The following is an 18,022-nucleotide window of genomic DNA, read 5'->3' on the forward strand; positions in this document are numbered from 1 at the left end:
AGGCACTGGTGGCTCACGCCTATAATTCCAAAGCTTTGGGAGGCCAAGGCGGGCAGATTGCTTGAGCTCAGGAGTTCGAGACCAGCCTGGCACCATGCTGAAACCCCATCTCTACCAAAAATACAAAAAAGTAGGTGTGGTGGTGTGTGCCTGTGCTCCCTGCTACTTGAGAGGCTGAGGTGGGAGGATCACTTGAGCCCGGGGGGCAGAGGTTGCAGTGAGTGAGCCAAGATTGCACCACTGCACTCCAGCCTGTGTGACACAGCCAGATGCTGTCTCCAAAAAAAAGAAAAATCTCAGTACCAATTAGCAGAAAGGTTCTAGTGAAGGAACAGCTCTGGGGAGTAGTTCATGTAGTCTTGGAGGAATCTTTAAGGGACTTCCATTTATTTGATGTTTCAGATGTTGGCTGCAATGAACTCGCTGAAGCATGCTCAGCCCTGGAATTGGTGCTACCAGAGTTCCTTAGGGAACCTTTACTCTTAAGATAGAGGTCCCTGATATAAATCATAAGACTTCCTACCCTGGAAAATGAGTAATGTCTCATTCTTACCTGCAGTTTGTTACTATGTATAAAAGTCTTTTTCTTTAATATGCCTTTAAGTCTTACCTGTTTTACAGCCCATTCTGATGGGTTGTCATTCTGTTAGTATAACCCAGTACTTTTCCTGCTCCCTGGAATGCCCTCTTCTATGTTACCTATTCTGTCTGTTGAGAATCCCCCACTTGGACCAAAGCCAAGAGATCTATGTGTCTTCTCCGGTTTTCTCCACATCTATAGCACCTCAACTGAAATATATGGATAAAAACAGCCCAACAAAGCTTCGTCTTTCTGATCTAGGGAGTTCACTGATTAGTGCTCAGTAAATGGTTAGAATAAATGAGGAAATGGTTTGGGGCATGGAGGAAGGCAAAGGGAACCAAAAATCTTTGGGTACTTTCCCTCTGTAGTTCAGGTCCCTGTGACCTTTTTAGTGAATTTAGCTCCGTAAGGTGTATGTCCCACTCCAGTCAACCCTATTACCCACCCCGACCCCCACCCCCGCCCCCACCCAAGAAACAGTGAACACTTGATGATTGCAACTACCCTTTATTCCTAGGATGGAAGGTGTCCTGAATTACATCCCAGGCCCCTGATTCCCAGGTGTCAAGGCTTCCAGCCCCTCAAAGCATTGGAATAAGCACATTCAAGTAGGCTCACTGGGCAGGTGGCCAACATCCCTTTCAAGAGGATATACCATAAAGATGACATTGTCCCAAGGAGGGAGGGCAGGGTGACCTGGTCTGACCACCTCAAAGCCCATGTAGCTGAAGGCCCGCAGCAGGGCACCTGTGAAAGGATAGAACAAATGATTAGAACACGCTTTAAAACTCAATACATGTATCCCCCCAGATTTGATTTCTTCCACTAGGGAGTGGCCCTGGGAAGCAGTGTAGTGCAGGCATATAGGATGTGCTTTAGTCAAACAGACCTAGGCTCTAACGTTGGCTTTAACACTTGTTCTGTGAGTTAGTCCTTCAGAACTTCAGTTTCCCATTTATTAAATTTTCCATTTATAAATCATAGAACCTTCCTCCTCACAGAATTTAAGATTAAATGAGATGTTCATGAAGTGCTTAACACTAGAGATTGGTGAGGTCTACTTATATACTAATACAATGATGGCATAGTAAGCTCTGAAATAGTAGCTATCACTTATGAATGGTTATTCACCATCCCTTGTCTTATATCCAACAGAGTTTGAACTCCGTGAGGCAAGAGGCTGTGGTTTTTGTAACATGTGCTCCAGGCATCTGGTTAAATATGTTCCCGTTCCTTTGGCCTTATGTCTGACCCTTTCACATTGTACGTGCTCAATATATTTGAGATCCATTTTGTCCTGCTGACCACATCCTTCGAATGGATTCTGTGTAATTTTGCCAGTGCTCCTTCAGTCTGGCCCATAACACCACCTGCAGGGGCTTCCTCAGAGTCCACTTGTAACTTGATGGAACAGAATGCTAGGCACTTTAACTTCCTTCGTGGTGGGTGGGAAGAAAAGAATCCCTGAAATGCCTGAGGGTGCATTTTTAAAGATGGGGGAAGAGGGTCTCCTATAAAGGAAAAGGAGTTATCCAGCTGCCTCAGCACGAAGAGCAAGGAAGAACAGCAGATCCCCACCTCTGTCGTTCCGATCATTCTGGAAGTTCACAAACACGGAGTCCACATTTGTCTTCTCTTCCACGTACTCCAGCATTGCAGTCAAACTGGCAGCCACAGAAAAACAGTTAAAATGTTTGGCCAGCTCAGAATCCAGAAAGACACCTACTTGGAGCAGAAAAAATCTTATTGGTTGTTTTCTACCCTCCACCCACCCAAGCCAGGAAATGAAAGCTGTTAAACTAGTTTTGGTAGATTTTTCTCTGAAGCCAAGAGATTGCACACCACTGGATGTAAGCCACAGAAGGGGCCTGGGGAGAAACGACTACTGAGATGAACAGTTAGAAAGTACTTCCCGTTATTCAACTATTTGTGGATCTGAGTCCAGCTTCCTATGGACTCTTATCCCTTGAAACCCAGATCCTGGCTTAGCTCACAGGCTTGTCTGCATGCCAGGTGAATGGATTGCTTAGATCTAGCTATAGAATTAGCCCTATGTACTATGACATGATAGAAGGGTGAAATCCCCTACCTGTTCCCTCCCCATTCTCCCTTCCAGGCTCAGTCACCTTTGCCGGTTGCCTTGATCCAAGGCCCGATATGGGATATCCAGGAAGAGTCGACGGTCACAGAGAAGGCCGTGCCAATGAGCGGAGGTTTGGGAGGTGAGGCGGAAGTGAAAGTCTAACTGTACTGGGTCCTGGTGGAGCAGGGGGTCAGTAGCTAGCACCGTCAAGTTCCCAGCCTGGAAAAGGAGTAAAAATGCTCCTCTAGCCTTCAAATCAGACCTCAGGCAGATTGGGGTGTGTCCGTTGAAGCAAGGTGGGCGTTGATGGGGGGCGCCTGGGAGAATCGGAGCCAAGATCTTAAAGATGCAATAATATCCTTTAGTCCTAGGAACTAATAGCCTATGCCTATTATGGAGTTCTCCTTTATATCAAACAATCCAACTGAGGCAGTATTACTGCCTGCTGACTTCAACACAGGAGTACAATAACCACTTAGGAACTTAGAAATGTTTACATCAGAGAGGTTAGGATTTAAACAAAGCTTTATAATGTGCTTCCTTTCTCACTAATAATTTCCACTTTTTTCATTATATGGGTTTTCTCTAAATTCTTCTATTTAAAATGCCGTGATTACAACCAGGCTTGTTATTGCAATATGATATGTGGGCAAGTTCTGGATTCCAGATCCTGCGTAGCATCTAAACAGCTTTATGTCCCAGAAGTCCTATAAAGTTCATTCTACCTTTGTCCCCACTCCCTCTTTTCCCATCCTGATTTTCACTACCATCTGTATGACCTTGATTTTATAGTCTGTGGGCCAGAATCCTTGTCTATATAACAAGTAGCTTTTACACATGCATTCCAGGGTTCCCTCTACCTCTATAATTGATCTTCCAACTTGCCAATATCCCTCCTCTGCAAGGTATGCAAGCAAAGGGCTGCCCTGTCACAGCACCAGCTCACAGTTCACTTACCGAATACAGTTCTTTAAGCTGGTCGTGGTTACCCTGCTCGGTGCTTTTGCCCACCTGGAGGCCTACTAGGGACTCAGGAGCACTGGAGGCAGGAACGGGGCTGGAGTGTCAAGTCCTCCTCTTCCTTATAAGTGATGCTGGTTGGGAAGGAGACCCAAATTAGTTTATCTTGGAATCTGAGATGGGAAGACATAACTTCTAGATACACAGTACCATGATCTGTATTTTCTGTTGACCCAGCCTGTTTCTATGTTCCTGGGTCAACCAGATGGAAATATTCTAAAGTTCCATGCCAGCTTTCCACCCCCTATTCTGTTGTTATTTCTTGCTATTTGGGAAATTCTTTCAAATTCTTATACTTTTTCCTTATGTTTTATATAAACAACTACAAATAGAGATGAAAACAAATACCTTTTATAACAACGAGGCAGCATCTTCTCCCGGAGGGTGATCCGGTACTTGTAACAGTAAAGGTAATAGGCGTATGGTGACCAGATTGGATAGAGGTAGTTACGTGTTTTTCCCCTCTTGATATAAGAAAGGGAGTAGACAGAGGGGCGACACCTGTTACAAGGCAGTTTTTCAGTTCAGTGCCTCCCTGTGGCAAAGTGAGGTTCACAAGTGGGTGGCAGAGGTTTAGGCAACCTAGTGTCATTGTGACCCGCTGGGCACTATGACATGGACAAGGGGTCAGCCCTTATGTCACCTCAGGACTCCACTCTGCTGCTCCCCTACCCTAATCCCTTATCTAAGGCTCATATTCAACTAGTATACACGTTATGGCTGTATGAATGATTTAAAAATAGAACTTGAAGACTTCTGTACTGACTGGCCAAAAGCCCTGCCTGAGCACTTGTGCCCACCCACCCTGCTCCTCTGGGGACACTCCCCTTCCCCTAAAATCCAGCAAATAACGAGTTGGTATCTGACACTGCAGGAGTCTTCCAAGGCTCTGATCCAGTGGTGACCTGATTAGTTGGTTCCCAGTTGATACCAGTTGAGTGTTTTTATTATCCCTACCCTTAATAACCCAGGGTTGCTACACATTGTTGAATCTTACCTTGTAGGGTAGGAATTGCAAACTAAATGCCTTCAGGGGCCTAGATGGCTTATGGAAATTAGTGGTGTGGCAGGGTAGGGCTGTAGCAAAATAGGAAAGCTCACACCTTATCTAAAGGAAGTCCACACAACTCAGTTCCATCCATTTCCATGCAAGAATGCAGACTTGATGGTGCTGTATCATATGATTTTTGAACAGAAACTGGAAAGACAGTTTTGTAGTAAATTTCTCCAATTTTAAAAAATATCGACTACTTAAAAAAAAGTTGATACATTGTAAGCAAAATTTGGTTCTGGGGCTGCCAATTTGAGACCTCTGCATATTTATCCATTCAACAAATATTTATTGAGGGTCTATTATGAGCCAGGCACTATTCTAGGTGCTTGAGATACATCAATGAACAAAACAAATCCCTGCCCTATGGAGCATATCTTCTAAAAGTGAGAGGACAAACCTAGAAAATAAACATAGTAAATTATTTAGTATGTTAGAAGGTAACTGCTATGGGGTGGTGGGAATACAGCAAGATAAAGGAAGATAAGGAAAGTCAGGGGGATGGGTCAGGGTTACAGTAACAAATAGGGTGATCTCTCATTGAAAAAAACTGACATTTAATTAAATACGTGGAGGATGTGAGGTTGTTAACCAAGCCAGCATCTGAGGATAAGAGCATCCAATGCAAAAGCAGCCAGTGCAAAAGCTCTGAGCAGGAAATGTGCCTGGTGTTTTCAGGAAACAAGGAGGCCACTGTGGGTGGAGCAGTGTAAACTACAGAGCTAATGGGGTCAGATTACGTATGGCCTTGTAGACTATTTGATGGCCTTTTTCTTTTACCTTGAGTAAAGGAGAAAATCCTTACAAAGTTTTGGGTGGAAGAATGACATGATCTGACTTATGCTTTAAAAAGATCATTCTGGCTGCTATAAATAAGCTACAGAGAATTATAAACTGTAGAGAATTAAGGGATATCTTTTAGGGGACTATTGCAGTAATCCAGGAGAAAGTCATGTCTTATTCCAGGGTAGAGCATTGGAGGTGGTGACAAATGGTTGGATTCTGGAAATGCAAGTGCTCCTTGACTTACAATAGGGCTATGTCCTGATAAACCCATCGTATGTTGAAAGTATAAGTTGAAAATGCATATAATACACCTACCAAACACCATAGCTTAGCCTAGCCTACCTTAAACATGCTCAGACAACTTAGCCGACAGTTGGGTAAAATCATCTAACACAAAGCCTATTTTATAATAAAATGTTGAATATTTCATGTAACTTATTGATGTCCTACTGAGTGCACATCACCTTCACACCATCACAAACTCAAAAATTGTAAATCCAAGCCAGGGACTATCTGTCATTTAGAGGTAGAACCCACAGGATTTCCTGATGCAGTATGAGGGAAAAGAGTTAGAATGGAAAGAATGGAATTTCTGTCAACTGAGAGGAGAAAGGCTGCAAATGGGGCAGTTTTGGGGGCGGGGGGGCATAAATAAATTAGGACAGTTAACTTTGAGGTGTCCTTTAGATACATAAGAGGAAAATGACGAATAACCGTTGAATATTTGAGACGAGTTTGGGAGATGTCTAGGATGGAACTAGAAATTTGGGAGACACTGGCATATAAATGGTATTGTAAGCCACGAGACTGAATGAGATCAACAGTGACTGTATACTGAGAAAAGTAAAGGTTTAAAGACGGAGTCCCGGGGGCATTCTAAGAAGCGGGGAGAAAAGGAGAAATTAGCAGAGGAGACTGAAGAAGACTGGTGTCCCGAAGGCCACGAAAAGTGTATTTAGCAGGAAGGAGGACTGGTCAGTATGTTTAAGGGCCAGTCTTTCCATAATCTCTGCCAAACGGACCTTCCTTCATCTAGTTTTTATGGTCTTCTATCCAGTACTGAGACCCTCCCCAGAGGGAACTGTCGGGGCCCTACCATAGTTGCTTTTTGTCTATGGCTTAGATAGCTTGTGATTTAGAATTCTCCTTTATTAGCTTAAATACTGCAGTGTAATGATTAAGGGTTAGGCTCCTCCTGGAGCTGGCAGTTTTCCAAGGGATCCCATCCTTTACTACTTTTAGGTAGATTTGAAGTAAGGAAAAGTGAAAGCATCATTCATTCTCCCGTCAGTATCCAGTCATCACAAAACGTCAGAATTAAAAGTTACCCCAACAACTAGAGCTAAAGCAAAGCCCACACTTTCCAGAGGAAGAGCGTCTTTTCCGGCGTCAGTCCACCTAACACTCATTCCATTATCAGTTAGTAATTCTGGGCGTCCCTCCCCTCTGCCAAAAAGAAAAAATAGGCAAGCCGCACTGCCATCTGTCCCCCAGCAGGCTCCCCATCCACCAGCTCAGCTCAGCTCAGACCAAAGCCGCCCCGGCGCGCCGCAGGCAGCCCTGGCGGGGGCCTTTCCTGCCGCCCGACGCCGGGGTCCTCCCTCAGGTCTCATTCTGTGCCTGCGAACATGGCGGCGCTCGTGGTCACGGCTCCGGGCAGAGCTCTGCTACGGGCGGGCACTGAGCGGTTGCTGCGGGGAGGTATCCAGGAGCTACTGCGGCCGCGACATGAAGGGAACTCCCCTGGCCTGGCGCGCGACTTCAGCCTCTCTCAAAATCGGGTGAGGGCCGAGTCTGGGGTAGGGGGTAGATAACGCTCGAGTATTGTTCCTGGAGGCTCACTGGGACCTGGAGGGGGCCGATGTGGGGGTGGCGGGCTTTCCTTGAGGGGCTGGCGGCCGTGGTGGAGGGAGACGGTGTTCCTTGTGGAGACTAGCTCACCGTCGCTTTCCTGGCCGCCAGGGCACTGTCATCGTGGAGCGCTGGTGGAAGGTACCGCTGGCCGGGGAGGGCCGGAAGCCGCGCCTGCACCGGCGACATCGCGTCTATAAGCTGGTGGAGGACACGAAGCATGGGCCCAAGGAAAACCTGGAGCTCATCCTCACGCAGTCGGTGGAGAGTAAGGCCCGGGCCGAGGCACCTCCTCTCAGGCTGGTCCGATTTGGCATCAGCTTTTTCCTGCCCGTCCCCCTCAACTGTTTGCCTTGTTTTTTCTTTGTGGAAATAATCAGCTCTATATGTGAGAAGAGCAAGCCATGAAAACTATTGTGATTGTGACATTGGCCTCCAGCATTGAAAATTAAAACATAAAGACAGCAACATCCTTAACAGTGTGTGGGGAGAGGAGCCTCACAATTTGTGCCACAGATACTGAAATCCTCTCATGGGACAACTCCTCCCTGTATACAGGGGATATGAAATTTATACATCAAGTCGTAAAGAAACTAATTAGCAGTCTCTTAAATCTTGTTCCTAGTGAATATGAATTAGCATTTCTTTTAGGAAAAATAAGTACTGTGAGAAAGTAAGAGGTGCTTCTCTCTTTGATCATTTTTTCTTTAGGGACTCCTAGATGGTTCTAATCCTCTCTCTGTTCTCATTGACAGATATTGGAGTCCGGGGTGACCTGGTGTCAGTGAAGAAATCTTTGGGCCGGAATCAACTCCTTCCTCAGGGACTGGCTGTGTATGCATCCCCTGAAAACAAGAAGCTGTTTGAAGAGGAGAAATCGGTGAGCTCAAAGGAAGGACAGAGAGACTTGGAGAGATAAAACTTCTTTTCTCTAGCAGCTTCCTTCCCTTTGATATTTAACTTAAAAATGAAATAGGAACTAGAAGAACAGGAATCCAGAAGCCCAGCCAATGCCCAGCATGAGAATAGTTTGATGCTATTTAACATGGGCTTATTTTTCTCTTACTGCTTTTCGTCTTTAACTTTCTTTTCTAGCTGAGACAAGAAGGAAAATTAGAGAAGATCCAGACCAAGGCAGGTGAAGCGGTGAGTAGAAACGTAAAAAGTATTTATTGGTCACTTACAAGACTTAACAACCTCACCCTGAGAGTCTCCCTGATTCCCTTGAGGTCTCATGATTGCAGGCAGATCCCAGAGTGGGAGGAAGGGGAAGTGTTGTGGCTGCCCCACAAAACCGGTATGGAGACCTCTTGGGAGATCCCTGATGTGTTGGGTGAAGTGCCCTAAAGTACCAAGGGACGTCCCAATCTGGGAATCAGGGAACCCATGGAATAGTCTGAGATGAGGCCTCCACCTTCAAGGATATTTATGTACAAGTTGGAGAGAACATAGACACATGAGAAGATAATCAGTACAGGCGCCCGCCACCACACCTAGCTAATTTTTGTATTTTTGGTAGAAGCGGGTTTCGCCATGTTGGCCATGCTGGTCTCAAACTCCTGGCCTGAAGTGATCCACCCACCTTGGCCTCCCAAAGTGCTGGGATTTCAGGCGTGAGCCATCGTGCTTGGCTTGCATACCTTGTGACCATGTTCCCTCTCCTTTGACTCCACCTCATAATTCTTTTCAGACAGTGAAATTTCTAAAAAGCTGTCGCCTGGAGGTAGGAATGAAGAACAATGTCAAATGGGAGCTGAACCCTGAAATAGTTGCCCGCCACTTCTTCAAGAATGTGAGTGTTCCCAGAAACCACTCTACCCCTGAGGTGGAAGCTGCCTCTGGGAAGGAGGCCTGAGATTGACCCCTTTGTTAGGGAGGGGTGTGATCACCCAGCTGTAGTTAGGGAAAGTATTCTTGGTTGGTTTGCAGGAGTATGGGAAGGAAATGGCTAAGGACTGAGGATGGTCACGTAGAATTTGAAGATTGGTAGGAAAAGGTGATGGTTTCCATTTGTTTCCTGTCTACCTAGGGAAATGCTGGGGATTTGTGACTTACTGGAGAATTGTTACTTTTGTGGATGAAGTGGTTTTGGCCTCAAGCCCTGTTTCTCTGTGAATCTACCTCCCTTTCTGAGAAATCAGAATTGAATTTCTCTACTACCGTCTATGAAGGTGTATGCCCTTCTCTCCCATGGAATCAGCCAGAGTAGACACCCCAGTTTTATTCATCCCTGTGCAGGAAATCCTGTAACCCTCTTTATGAGGTTACCTAGAGTGGCAGTCACAAAAACAGTTCATTTGAGCTGAGATTTTTTTTTTTTTTTTTTTCCAGCTTGGTGTTGTGGTTGCCCCACATACATTAAAGTTACCAGAAGAGCCTATCACACGGTGGGGCGAGTATTGGTGTGAGGTGACGGTGAGTATTTTGCATACTTTCTTTTCTTCTTTTCTTTCTCCTTTTTCACCCCCTTTTTCCTTTTTTTCCTTTTTTTTCCCAAGACAGGGTTTTGTTTCATTGCCCAGGCTGGATTCAAACTCCTGGGTTCAAGTGATCCTCCCACCTCAGCCTCCCAGGTAGCTAGCCACCGCACCTAGCACCTGGCTCTCTCTTTTTTCTTTTTCTCTTTTTTTTTTTTTTTTTTTTTTTGAGATGGAGTCTCACTCTGTTGCCCAGGCTAGAATGCAGTGGCATGATCTCAGCTTGCTGCAACCTCTACCTCCCAGGTTCAAGCGATCCTTCTGCCTCAGCCCCTCTAGTAGCTGGGATTACAAGCATATGCCACCATATCCGGCTTATTTTTGTATTTTAGTAGAGACAGGGTTTCCCCATGTTGGCCAGGCTGGCCTCAAACTCCTGACCTCAGGTGATCCATCTGCCTCAGCCTCCCAAAGTGCTGGGATTACAGGCATGAGCCACTGTGCCCAGCCCTAGCTCTCCTTTTTCTGACTGGGAGAAAAGTCAGGGTGAAAAGCTGGGATTAAGTAGTGTTAAATCTTACCTACCTGACTGATCTCTGAGAATTCTCATTGTTTTGTGTGCAGGTGAATGGGCTTGATACTATAAGAGTGCCTATGTCTGTGGTGAACTTTGAGAAGCCCAAGACCAAAAGGTATAAGTACTGGTTAGCCCAACAAACTGCCAAGAGCATGGCCCCCACCAGCCCCCAGTTCTAAATCTCTCCCTCCAAGACAGCAAAGCAGAATCAGAAGCAGTGGAGCAGAAATGGGCAAGCACCTTGATCTCACTCCCAGTTCTGACCAAATACAGAATTTTAGAGAACATCTGAAGACATCAGACTGCACTGCGTATGCATGTTGAATTCTTCATTTTCGCCATCTTTAACTATCGTCACTGGGGCAGTCTTGTTCCAGAAGTACCAGGCTGTAGATTTGATAAGCTAGATACAATAGACTGAAACCATCCAAAACCTGTTTAGCTTCTTCCTCCATTGGAGTTTATTGGGACAAACAGAAGAGCCAGTCATTGTCTTCAGTACTTGCCACATTCTCATCATCCAAACTGAACATTTGTATCCCAAGCAGACATAAAGAGATTATGTTCTTTTTAAGTGTTGTTTACTGGTCTTGAGTAGACGGGACAGGACATCCAACTGAGATACTTCCTTGAGCCACAGAGGTTTGCTGCTACAAAGGAAAGAAGAGAGTATCTTAGACCGCATCCCACAGTTACTGTGGTATGAACAAATTGTGCTGAACAAGTTGATGATGTGTTTGGTCTTAACACTTACTCTTCTTAGATATATTGATGTAGTCGTCAGTGTGAATAAGCACAATGGATTCTACTTCTCTAAGACCTGAATAAGGCCTAAGGCTAATTGTTGGAAAGCTGGGATGAAAGAAGCTTTAAAAGGGAACCTTGTTCCTTAAACCAGCTCCCGAAATTCTGAAAAAGAAGTTACCTTAATTTCCTAGACCAAGATTAAGATAGGGAGCTAGTCGTGAGGTAACTCTGGAATGGATGAATGGATGTCTTGATGGGAGATAAGGAAAGTAGATAGTTTTCTTTTTTTTTTTTGAGACAGAGTCTCGCTTTGTCACCCAGGCTGGAGTGCAGTGGCATGATCTCCGCTCACTGCAACCTTCCAGGTTCAAGTGATTCTCCTGCCTCAGCCTCCCAAGTAGCTGGGACTACAGGCATGTGCCACAGCACCCAGCTAATTTTTTTTATTTTTACTAGAGACAGGGTTTCACCATATTGACCAGGCTGGTCTTAAACTCCTGACCTCATGATCCACCCGCCTCAGCCTCCCAAAGTGCTGGGATTACAGGCATGAGCCACCACGTCTGGCCTGAAAGTAAATAGTTTTCTGTAAGTTCAGAGTTTCATTAGTAGAAAAAAGAACATTCATTTTCAGGTGGATTGTGCCAAGGTCACTCAAATACAATGTGAGGTCATTCAGTTTAGGGTAGTAAATGGGATCATTGACTCCTTTGCTATCCATACTATACCAGACGTTAGTTTCTTTCCTATTTGAGCTCACCTACCACTCTGAGTCAGTTAAGCACTTCCATTCACTTTCATCCCTTCTCAGCTAATGAGAAAGTCTGTCATCAATAGTTGCACTGATAACTATAGCCAACTTCATACTTGACAGAGCTCTATAACTCAAGTCTGGCACTGGCACTATCTGAAATTTAGCATTTCTCCCCCCCCCACGTTTTTTTTTTTAATGGGAAAATAACATTATTTCACGTTAGGGAGTAGGCAGGCATCCAGACTCAGAACTGGAATTGCTTCTTGGTGGCACTGGGGACCATGAGCATGTTAAGTGCACCATCTTGCTCATGCTGGTGCTTACCCAACCATGATGATGTTGCTGATCTGGACATCCCTGATGCAAGGGGATGGGTGCATGAACATGGTCTTGTGCTTCTTGAAGCAACTGTACTTATACATGTAGTGGAAATAATCTTGGTGGATGATGTTAATCTTTTGCATCTTTTATCTTAGTCACCATGCAGACAGGATCCACCCTCAGATGGAGACATTACCAATGAAGGGGCTATCAGTGTAAATATAGGTGCCCTCGGCCTATATAGGTATATTGACGCCAAAACTGATTTTTTTTTCTTTTTTTAGAGACGGGAGTTTTGCTCTCGTTGCCCAGGCTGCAATGGCACAATCTCAGCTCACTGTAATCTCCACCTCCCGAGTTCAAGTGATTCTCCTGCCTCAGCCTCCCGAATAGCTGGGATTACAGGCGCCTGCCACCACACCCTGCTAATTTTGTATATTTTTAGTGGAGACGGGGTCTCACCATATTGGTCAGGCTGGTATTGAACTCTGACCTCAGGTGATCCACCCACCTCAGCCTTCCAAAGTGCTAGAATTACAGGCATGAGCCACCATGCCCAGCCGCAGACTGATCTTATGGTCCTATAGGAACTTCTCATCGCCAGTATCTCCCAGCAGGATCCTCTTGTTTTGAAAGATGGTTGACTGCTTTTGGTAGGCACACTCAGTTTTGGATTTAACAACTTCCTGAAAGGTTTGAGTCTCCATTAACTTGCAGAGACCCCAGCATTTAGGAAGCGCTAATCTAGATTGAAGCAGATGCATACACTTCCATACCCCAGTTAATCCCTAGTGTGTTGGGAACACCCAGAATTAACCCCCAAACTGAAGCACAGAGTTCTGCCATCCTGTACATGCTCCTAAGGTTTGGGGAGGACCTGCAGCCTCGTCATGAGCCCCAAGCCCACTGAAATTTGCCATTTCAATGATCCCCATTCCTATTGTCCTTGAAATGGTAGGCTCATTAAACACAGCATCTCTCAACGTGACCATCATGAAGCTCTCTGAAGTTGAGCAACAAACACACATTTAATACAGCTAACCTTAAAAAGCATTTAAATACCTGCCACAGGTTGCGTTCTTGGCAAAAACACTCTGTGTTGGAGATTCATGTGCAGGAAGTTTATTGGGAGGAGTCATCTGCATCAACACCTGTTGGGGAGTAAAGGCAGTAGTATTGGGTAGAGGGAGAAATCGAGCTGATGCAGTCTTAACAAATGCCTCAGTCAACCAGGAACTCAAACTAGGATGGCTCTGCAGGATGCCCCAGTAGGACAAGTAGGCTGGACCTTATCTCCCTACTTGACCAGGAAAGGGGTATGATCTTGAGTGAGTTGGCTGACAGCCAAAGGCAGTCCCCGAATGGGGCACAGGTAACAGCTGTCAGCATTCTTAGCAGCTTCAGTCCTGAAGGGGAAAATATGGGCAGCACACCACAGTCAACACTGCAGTCCACCCCTTGCACTGCTCAGACTGATTTGTTTCATTAGTTCTGGAATGGTTTCTTCAGGATTCTGATGGATCTCTTTCTGGGGAAACTTAAAAGAGGAAGGTCTGGGACAGGCCACAACCTCTGCTGCTGTAGCTTGAGTTTGCAACTGGCATTCACCTCCCTTCTCTACTATCCATTGTTGATCTTTCCCCAACTCCCTGAGACTTGTACCTCTGGTTCATGTGGGTTACCAGATGAAGTACCTGGCTGTCATGCCCTTCTCAGGCTATGACTGCACTTGTTCATTTATCATCAAAATTGGGCAAGGAGAAACATACTCAAGTGGATGATCTGGGTGCCAAATATATTCTTCCCTGTCCCCACTGTGTAATAGCAGCCCCACCTCCTAATAATGACTCCTTTCCTTGCCTTCTTGTCTCTTGGTAGTGAGTTGGAGTAATCTGGTGCCTGCCATAGCTTAAAGTTTAGTGAGACTCAGTGTGTCCACTGGTGCAAATATTCCCCTTCTGGGAACCAGGACTTCTAAACCCTTAGAGACCAGAGTTGGGATAGAAGGCACAGTTTCTCCAATTGGATCACTGGGAGTGATGATAATGGTGGGCTGCTCCTACACCCACCCTTTGTTCCCCAGAGCCATATATTTTCCTTAAGGATACACTATTCAATGGCAGTCGGTCTCGGGTATGTACTGCATCATGAAGGATGATGCCTCCTCCTTACAGGGTATCATCTCCAATCTGGTGCCTTAGCTGTGCTTTTAACAAGCACTATTGGGGGAACTACCCCTGATAATTCAACGTAGGTTCTTTTCTATTTCCCTAAGTGTAGGCCAGTCTGAGAAATAAAGGGAAAGAGTGCAAAAGAGAGAAATTTTAAGCTGGGTGTCTGGGGGAGACATCACATGTTGGCATTTTCCATGATGCCCCCTGAGCCATAAAACCAGCAAGTTTTTATTATTGATTTTCAAAGGGGAGGGAGTGTATGAATAGGGTGTGGGTCTATTCATGCTTCACATGAATAGATCACATGCTTCACAAGGCAATAAAATATCACAAGGCAAATGGGGGCAGAGCACCAGGGTGAAATTAAAATTGCCAATGAAGTTTTGGGCATGCATTGTCATTGATAACATCTTATCAGGAGACAGGGTTTGAGAGCAGACAACCGGTCTGACTAAAATTTACTAGGCAGGAATTTTCTCATCCTAATAGGCCTGGTAGTGCCACGAGAAACTGGGGCTTATTTCATCCCTTATCTGCAACCGTATAAGACAGACATTCCCAGAGTGGCCATTTTAGAGACCTCGCCCTAGGAACATACTCTCTTTCTCAGGGCTGTTCCTTGCTGAGAAAAAGAATTCAGCAATATTTCTCCTATTCACTTTTGTAAGAAGAGAAATATGGCTGTGTTCTCCCAGCTCTCAGGCAGTCAGATCTGATGGTTATCTCCCTTGTTCCCTTAACATCACTGTTATCCTGTTCTTATTTCAAGGTGCCCAGATTTCATATTGTTTAAACACACGTGTTTTACAAACAATTTGTGCAGTCGTCACAGGGTCCTGAGGCAACATATATCCTCAGCTTATGAAGATGACAGGATTAAGAGATTAAAATAAAGACAGGCATAGGAAATCACAAGAGTATTGATTGAGGAAGTGACAAATGGACAAATGTCCATGAAATCTTCACAATTTATGTTCTTCTGCCATGGCTTCCTCTGTTGGGGTTCTTGCCTTCCCACAAGAAAGCACTCTATCAGGGAGCAGCTTCTGCATAGTATGGTATGTGATTAAAGCCGATCCCACCATCATGTACCCAGCATTCTACCTCCTTGCTATCAAGTGGGTCTCTTGGTTTGATGCAATGCTACACAAGATTTCAGGTCAATGGATCAAAATTTTGTAAACCTTTGGATGGTGTTGCTGACCGAGGCTGTGCAGGCAGGAAAGGCAAACCGATACCCATAGTATACATCAATGCCCCTTCAATATAGAACACTTCTCCTTCCAAGGTAGCAAGGATCCAGTGTAATCAACTTACCACCAAGTGGCTTAATGGTTTCCTTGAGGAATGGTGACATCAGGCTAAGTGTTGGTCTCTGTTGCTGGCAAGCTGGACATTCACTGATGCAGTAGTTAGATCAGACTTGATGAGTCCATGACGTTGAACACTTGCATTAGCTCCACCGTGGCTCCTCCATTCATATGATCACTTTGCCAGCATTGGGGTGCCAGCAACAAAGCCTGGTTAACATTATTTGGCTAAGTCATTCCATCTGCTTGGTTGGTGCCTTTTCTGTGGTGGATGTTATCTGATGGGAAAAATCCTGCAATACAAAAATCATACACTGTACACCCATTCTCAGGTAATTATGTGCCTTTTCCCCACACTTCCTCGTTTTTAATCTTCCAGTTTGTCTTCCAGGCCCATGCATCTATATATATTCTTACTTCTGGCAGGTACACAGGCCATCTCTAAGTGGGGCCATAGTGCAGCCACAGTGTATTTCCAGCTTACTTTCACCTACTGAGACAACCTGTACATTAACCAAGCTCAGCCTTTTTCCTCTTCTGTCATCATGTCATGAGGGATCGCCGACCAATGTGGCTGCAGATGTAAACTGAGAAAGAACCACCAGTGCATCAGTGGTGGGTGACAGGGGATCTGGGCACCTGCTTATGTAGCTCACTTTTGCTTTCCAGGCCTGCTTGTGCCCAATTCTTCATATACCACTTTCATTTTATGAAGGATGACTGGTAGACCCACCCAGCCTTATGACTTGTGGGTTTGACAGAACCCAGGTTATAATACATCATCACTTACCATCCCATAGGCAAGCACATTGTCTCAACTAGGACTCAGTAGCCTTCCAGGAGCTCTCTTTTGAAAGGTGTATAATGCTCTGTTTCAGATGGCATGGCATTGCTCCAGCACTATAGGGGGTGTGTGACTTACTATTGGGATTTATCACTAACAGTATATGATCTTTTCTCACCACTGACACCTCTAATATAATATGGTGTCTTGTGAGCCAAGCAGCAGGGCCATTTGTACCACAGTCTTGACCTGTTACAGAGCTTTTTCCTGCTCTGGGACCCACTCAAAATTGGCAGCCTTTTGTGTCACCTGATATTTGGGTCAGAGCAACATTCCCAAGTGTGGAATATGCTAGCAACAGACCCCAAGACATTTGCAAGGCATTGTGCTTTTTAGTGGTGAGAAACATGAGATGCAAAATTTCTCCTTATCATCTTTGGAGGGAATGTCCTGGTATGCTTCAGACCACTGGCCTTTTAAAAACTTCACTGATCTGGCAAAATCCTGAATATTTGTAGGGTTCTTGCAGTACTATTTGAAGAAGATTTATCCTACCAAGGCCTCTGATATAGGCATCATTTCAGGTTCATCCTGTGCAATTACCATGATGTCATCAGTGCAGTAATGGGATGTCCTATGGAATGTCCGAATGGTCCAGGTCCCTTCAGACTATATTATGACAGAGGCAGGAGAGTTTACACAGTCCAGAGGCAAAACTGTAAATTGTATATTATTGCTCATCTCAGTGAAAGCAAGCTTTTATGATCTTCCTTTTTACAGGGATGAAAAAGGGTGCATTGTCCAGATCAATATATACCATGTAGGCTGTGTTAATCTTTTCCAGCAAACATACCACATTTGCAACAGCAGATAGAATTAGCATTATTTGTTGATTAAGATTGCAGTAATCCATACTCATTCTCCAGGATCTGTCTGGTTTTAGCAGTTGCCAGACTAGTGAATTAAATGGCAATATGATGGGCACCACCACCTCTGCATGCTTTAGGTCTTCAAGCGGGGCACTGATGTAGGTAATTTTTATTTATTATATTGGTCTGGAATGGTGGAGGCAGTTCCAGGCACTTCATGTTGGTCTTCCTCACTATGATATTTCCTACATCATACACCAAAAAAACAACCTGGTGGTTCTGCCAACTGTCAAATATGTCTATTCCAACTGTCCATTAAGGACTCATGAAATAACCACTAGGTGAGTGTAAACCTGATAGACCTACTGAGAGTCAGACCTGGAGCTGGAATACAATTATTACCTACCCTCCACACCCTGCCACTCTAACAGAGTGGAGCTTCAGATCCTAAGGCGTCAATGTCAATGGACTCTCCAACAGTGCTTTAAATGTTTGCATAGTCCTCTTTCTCTCATGTGTGTTATGAAAATAAAAGATCTTAAGTCCCTGTGGGTTAGGACTGGGAAAATTACTACCTTATATACTTGTCATGGTGTCTCAGGGTCCTTTCTACTAGAGACATAGCTTTTTAGTAAATTGTTTCCACCTGAAAAATTGGCCCAAGAAGACTTTCACTTCTCCCAAGAAGGAAGTAA

The 18,022-nt window shown here is 44.9% G+C and overlaps 2 protein-coding genes and 1 long non-coding RNA gene across 5 annotated transcripts in view; 1 reads left to right on the forward strand and 2 right to left on the reverse strand.

The window, feature by feature from the left end:
- Nucleotides 1–1,074: 1,074 nt before the first annotated feature.
- Nucleotides 1,075–4,430, reverse strand: OAZ3 (ornithine decarboxylase antizyme 3). Its single transcript, XM_033199147.1, is given in 6 exon segments — nt 1,075–1,330; nt 2,162–2,247; nt 2,710–2,885; nt 3,624–3,698; nt 3,700–3,760; nt 4,035–4,430. Coding segments are annotated over 6 exon segments (564 nt in total). The 5' UTR covers nt 4,058–4,430; the 3' UTR covers nt 1,075–1,187.
- Nucleotides 4,431–6,476: 2,046 nt separating this feature from the next.
- The window catches only part of MRPL9 (mitochondrial ribosomal protein L9), a 40,790-nt gene continuing 29,244 nt past the window's right edge, over nt 6,477–18,022 (forward strand). For 2 of the 3 annotated variants that reach the window (XM_033199145.1, XM_033199144.1), the window contains exons 1-6: nt 6,477–7,304; nt 7,486–7,642; nt 8,130–8,254; nt 8,470–8,520; nt 9,065–9,166; nt 9,706–9,789. In XM_033199145.1, coding sequence (XP_033055036.1) covers nt 7,152–7,304; nt 7,486–7,642; nt 8,130–8,254; nt 8,470–8,520; nt 9,065–9,166; nt 9,706–9,789 — 672 coding nt within the window. In that variant the 5' untranslated portion in view covers nt 6,477–7,151. Of the gene's footprint in view, nt 7,305–7,485; nt 7,643–8,129; nt 8,255–8,469; nt 8,521–9,064; nt 9,167–9,705; nt 9,790–10,415; nt 10,943–18,022 lie in introns of those variants that run through there. The other variant, XM_033199146.1, reaches the window with a different exon arrangement.
- LOC117076106 lies at nt 10,948–15,807 on the reverse strand. Its single transcript, XR_004434234.1, has 3 exons — nt 15,682–15,807; nt 13,253–13,341; nt 10,948–11,018 (listed from the first exon to the last, which is right to left on the reverse strand). It is a non-coding gene; the product is annotated as an uncharacterized LOC117076106 (long non-coding RNA).

The sequence above is a fragment of the Trachypithecus francoisi genome, unplaced genomic scaffold (genome assembly GCF_009764315.1).
Source record: "Trachypithecus francoisi isolate TF-2019V2 unplaced genomic scaffold, Tfra_2.0 Lachesis_group5, whole genome shotgun sequence".
NCBI classification, from domain to species: domain Eukaryota; kingdom Metazoa; phylum Chordata; class Mammalia; order Primates; family Cercopithecidae; genus Trachypithecus; species Trachypithecus francoisi.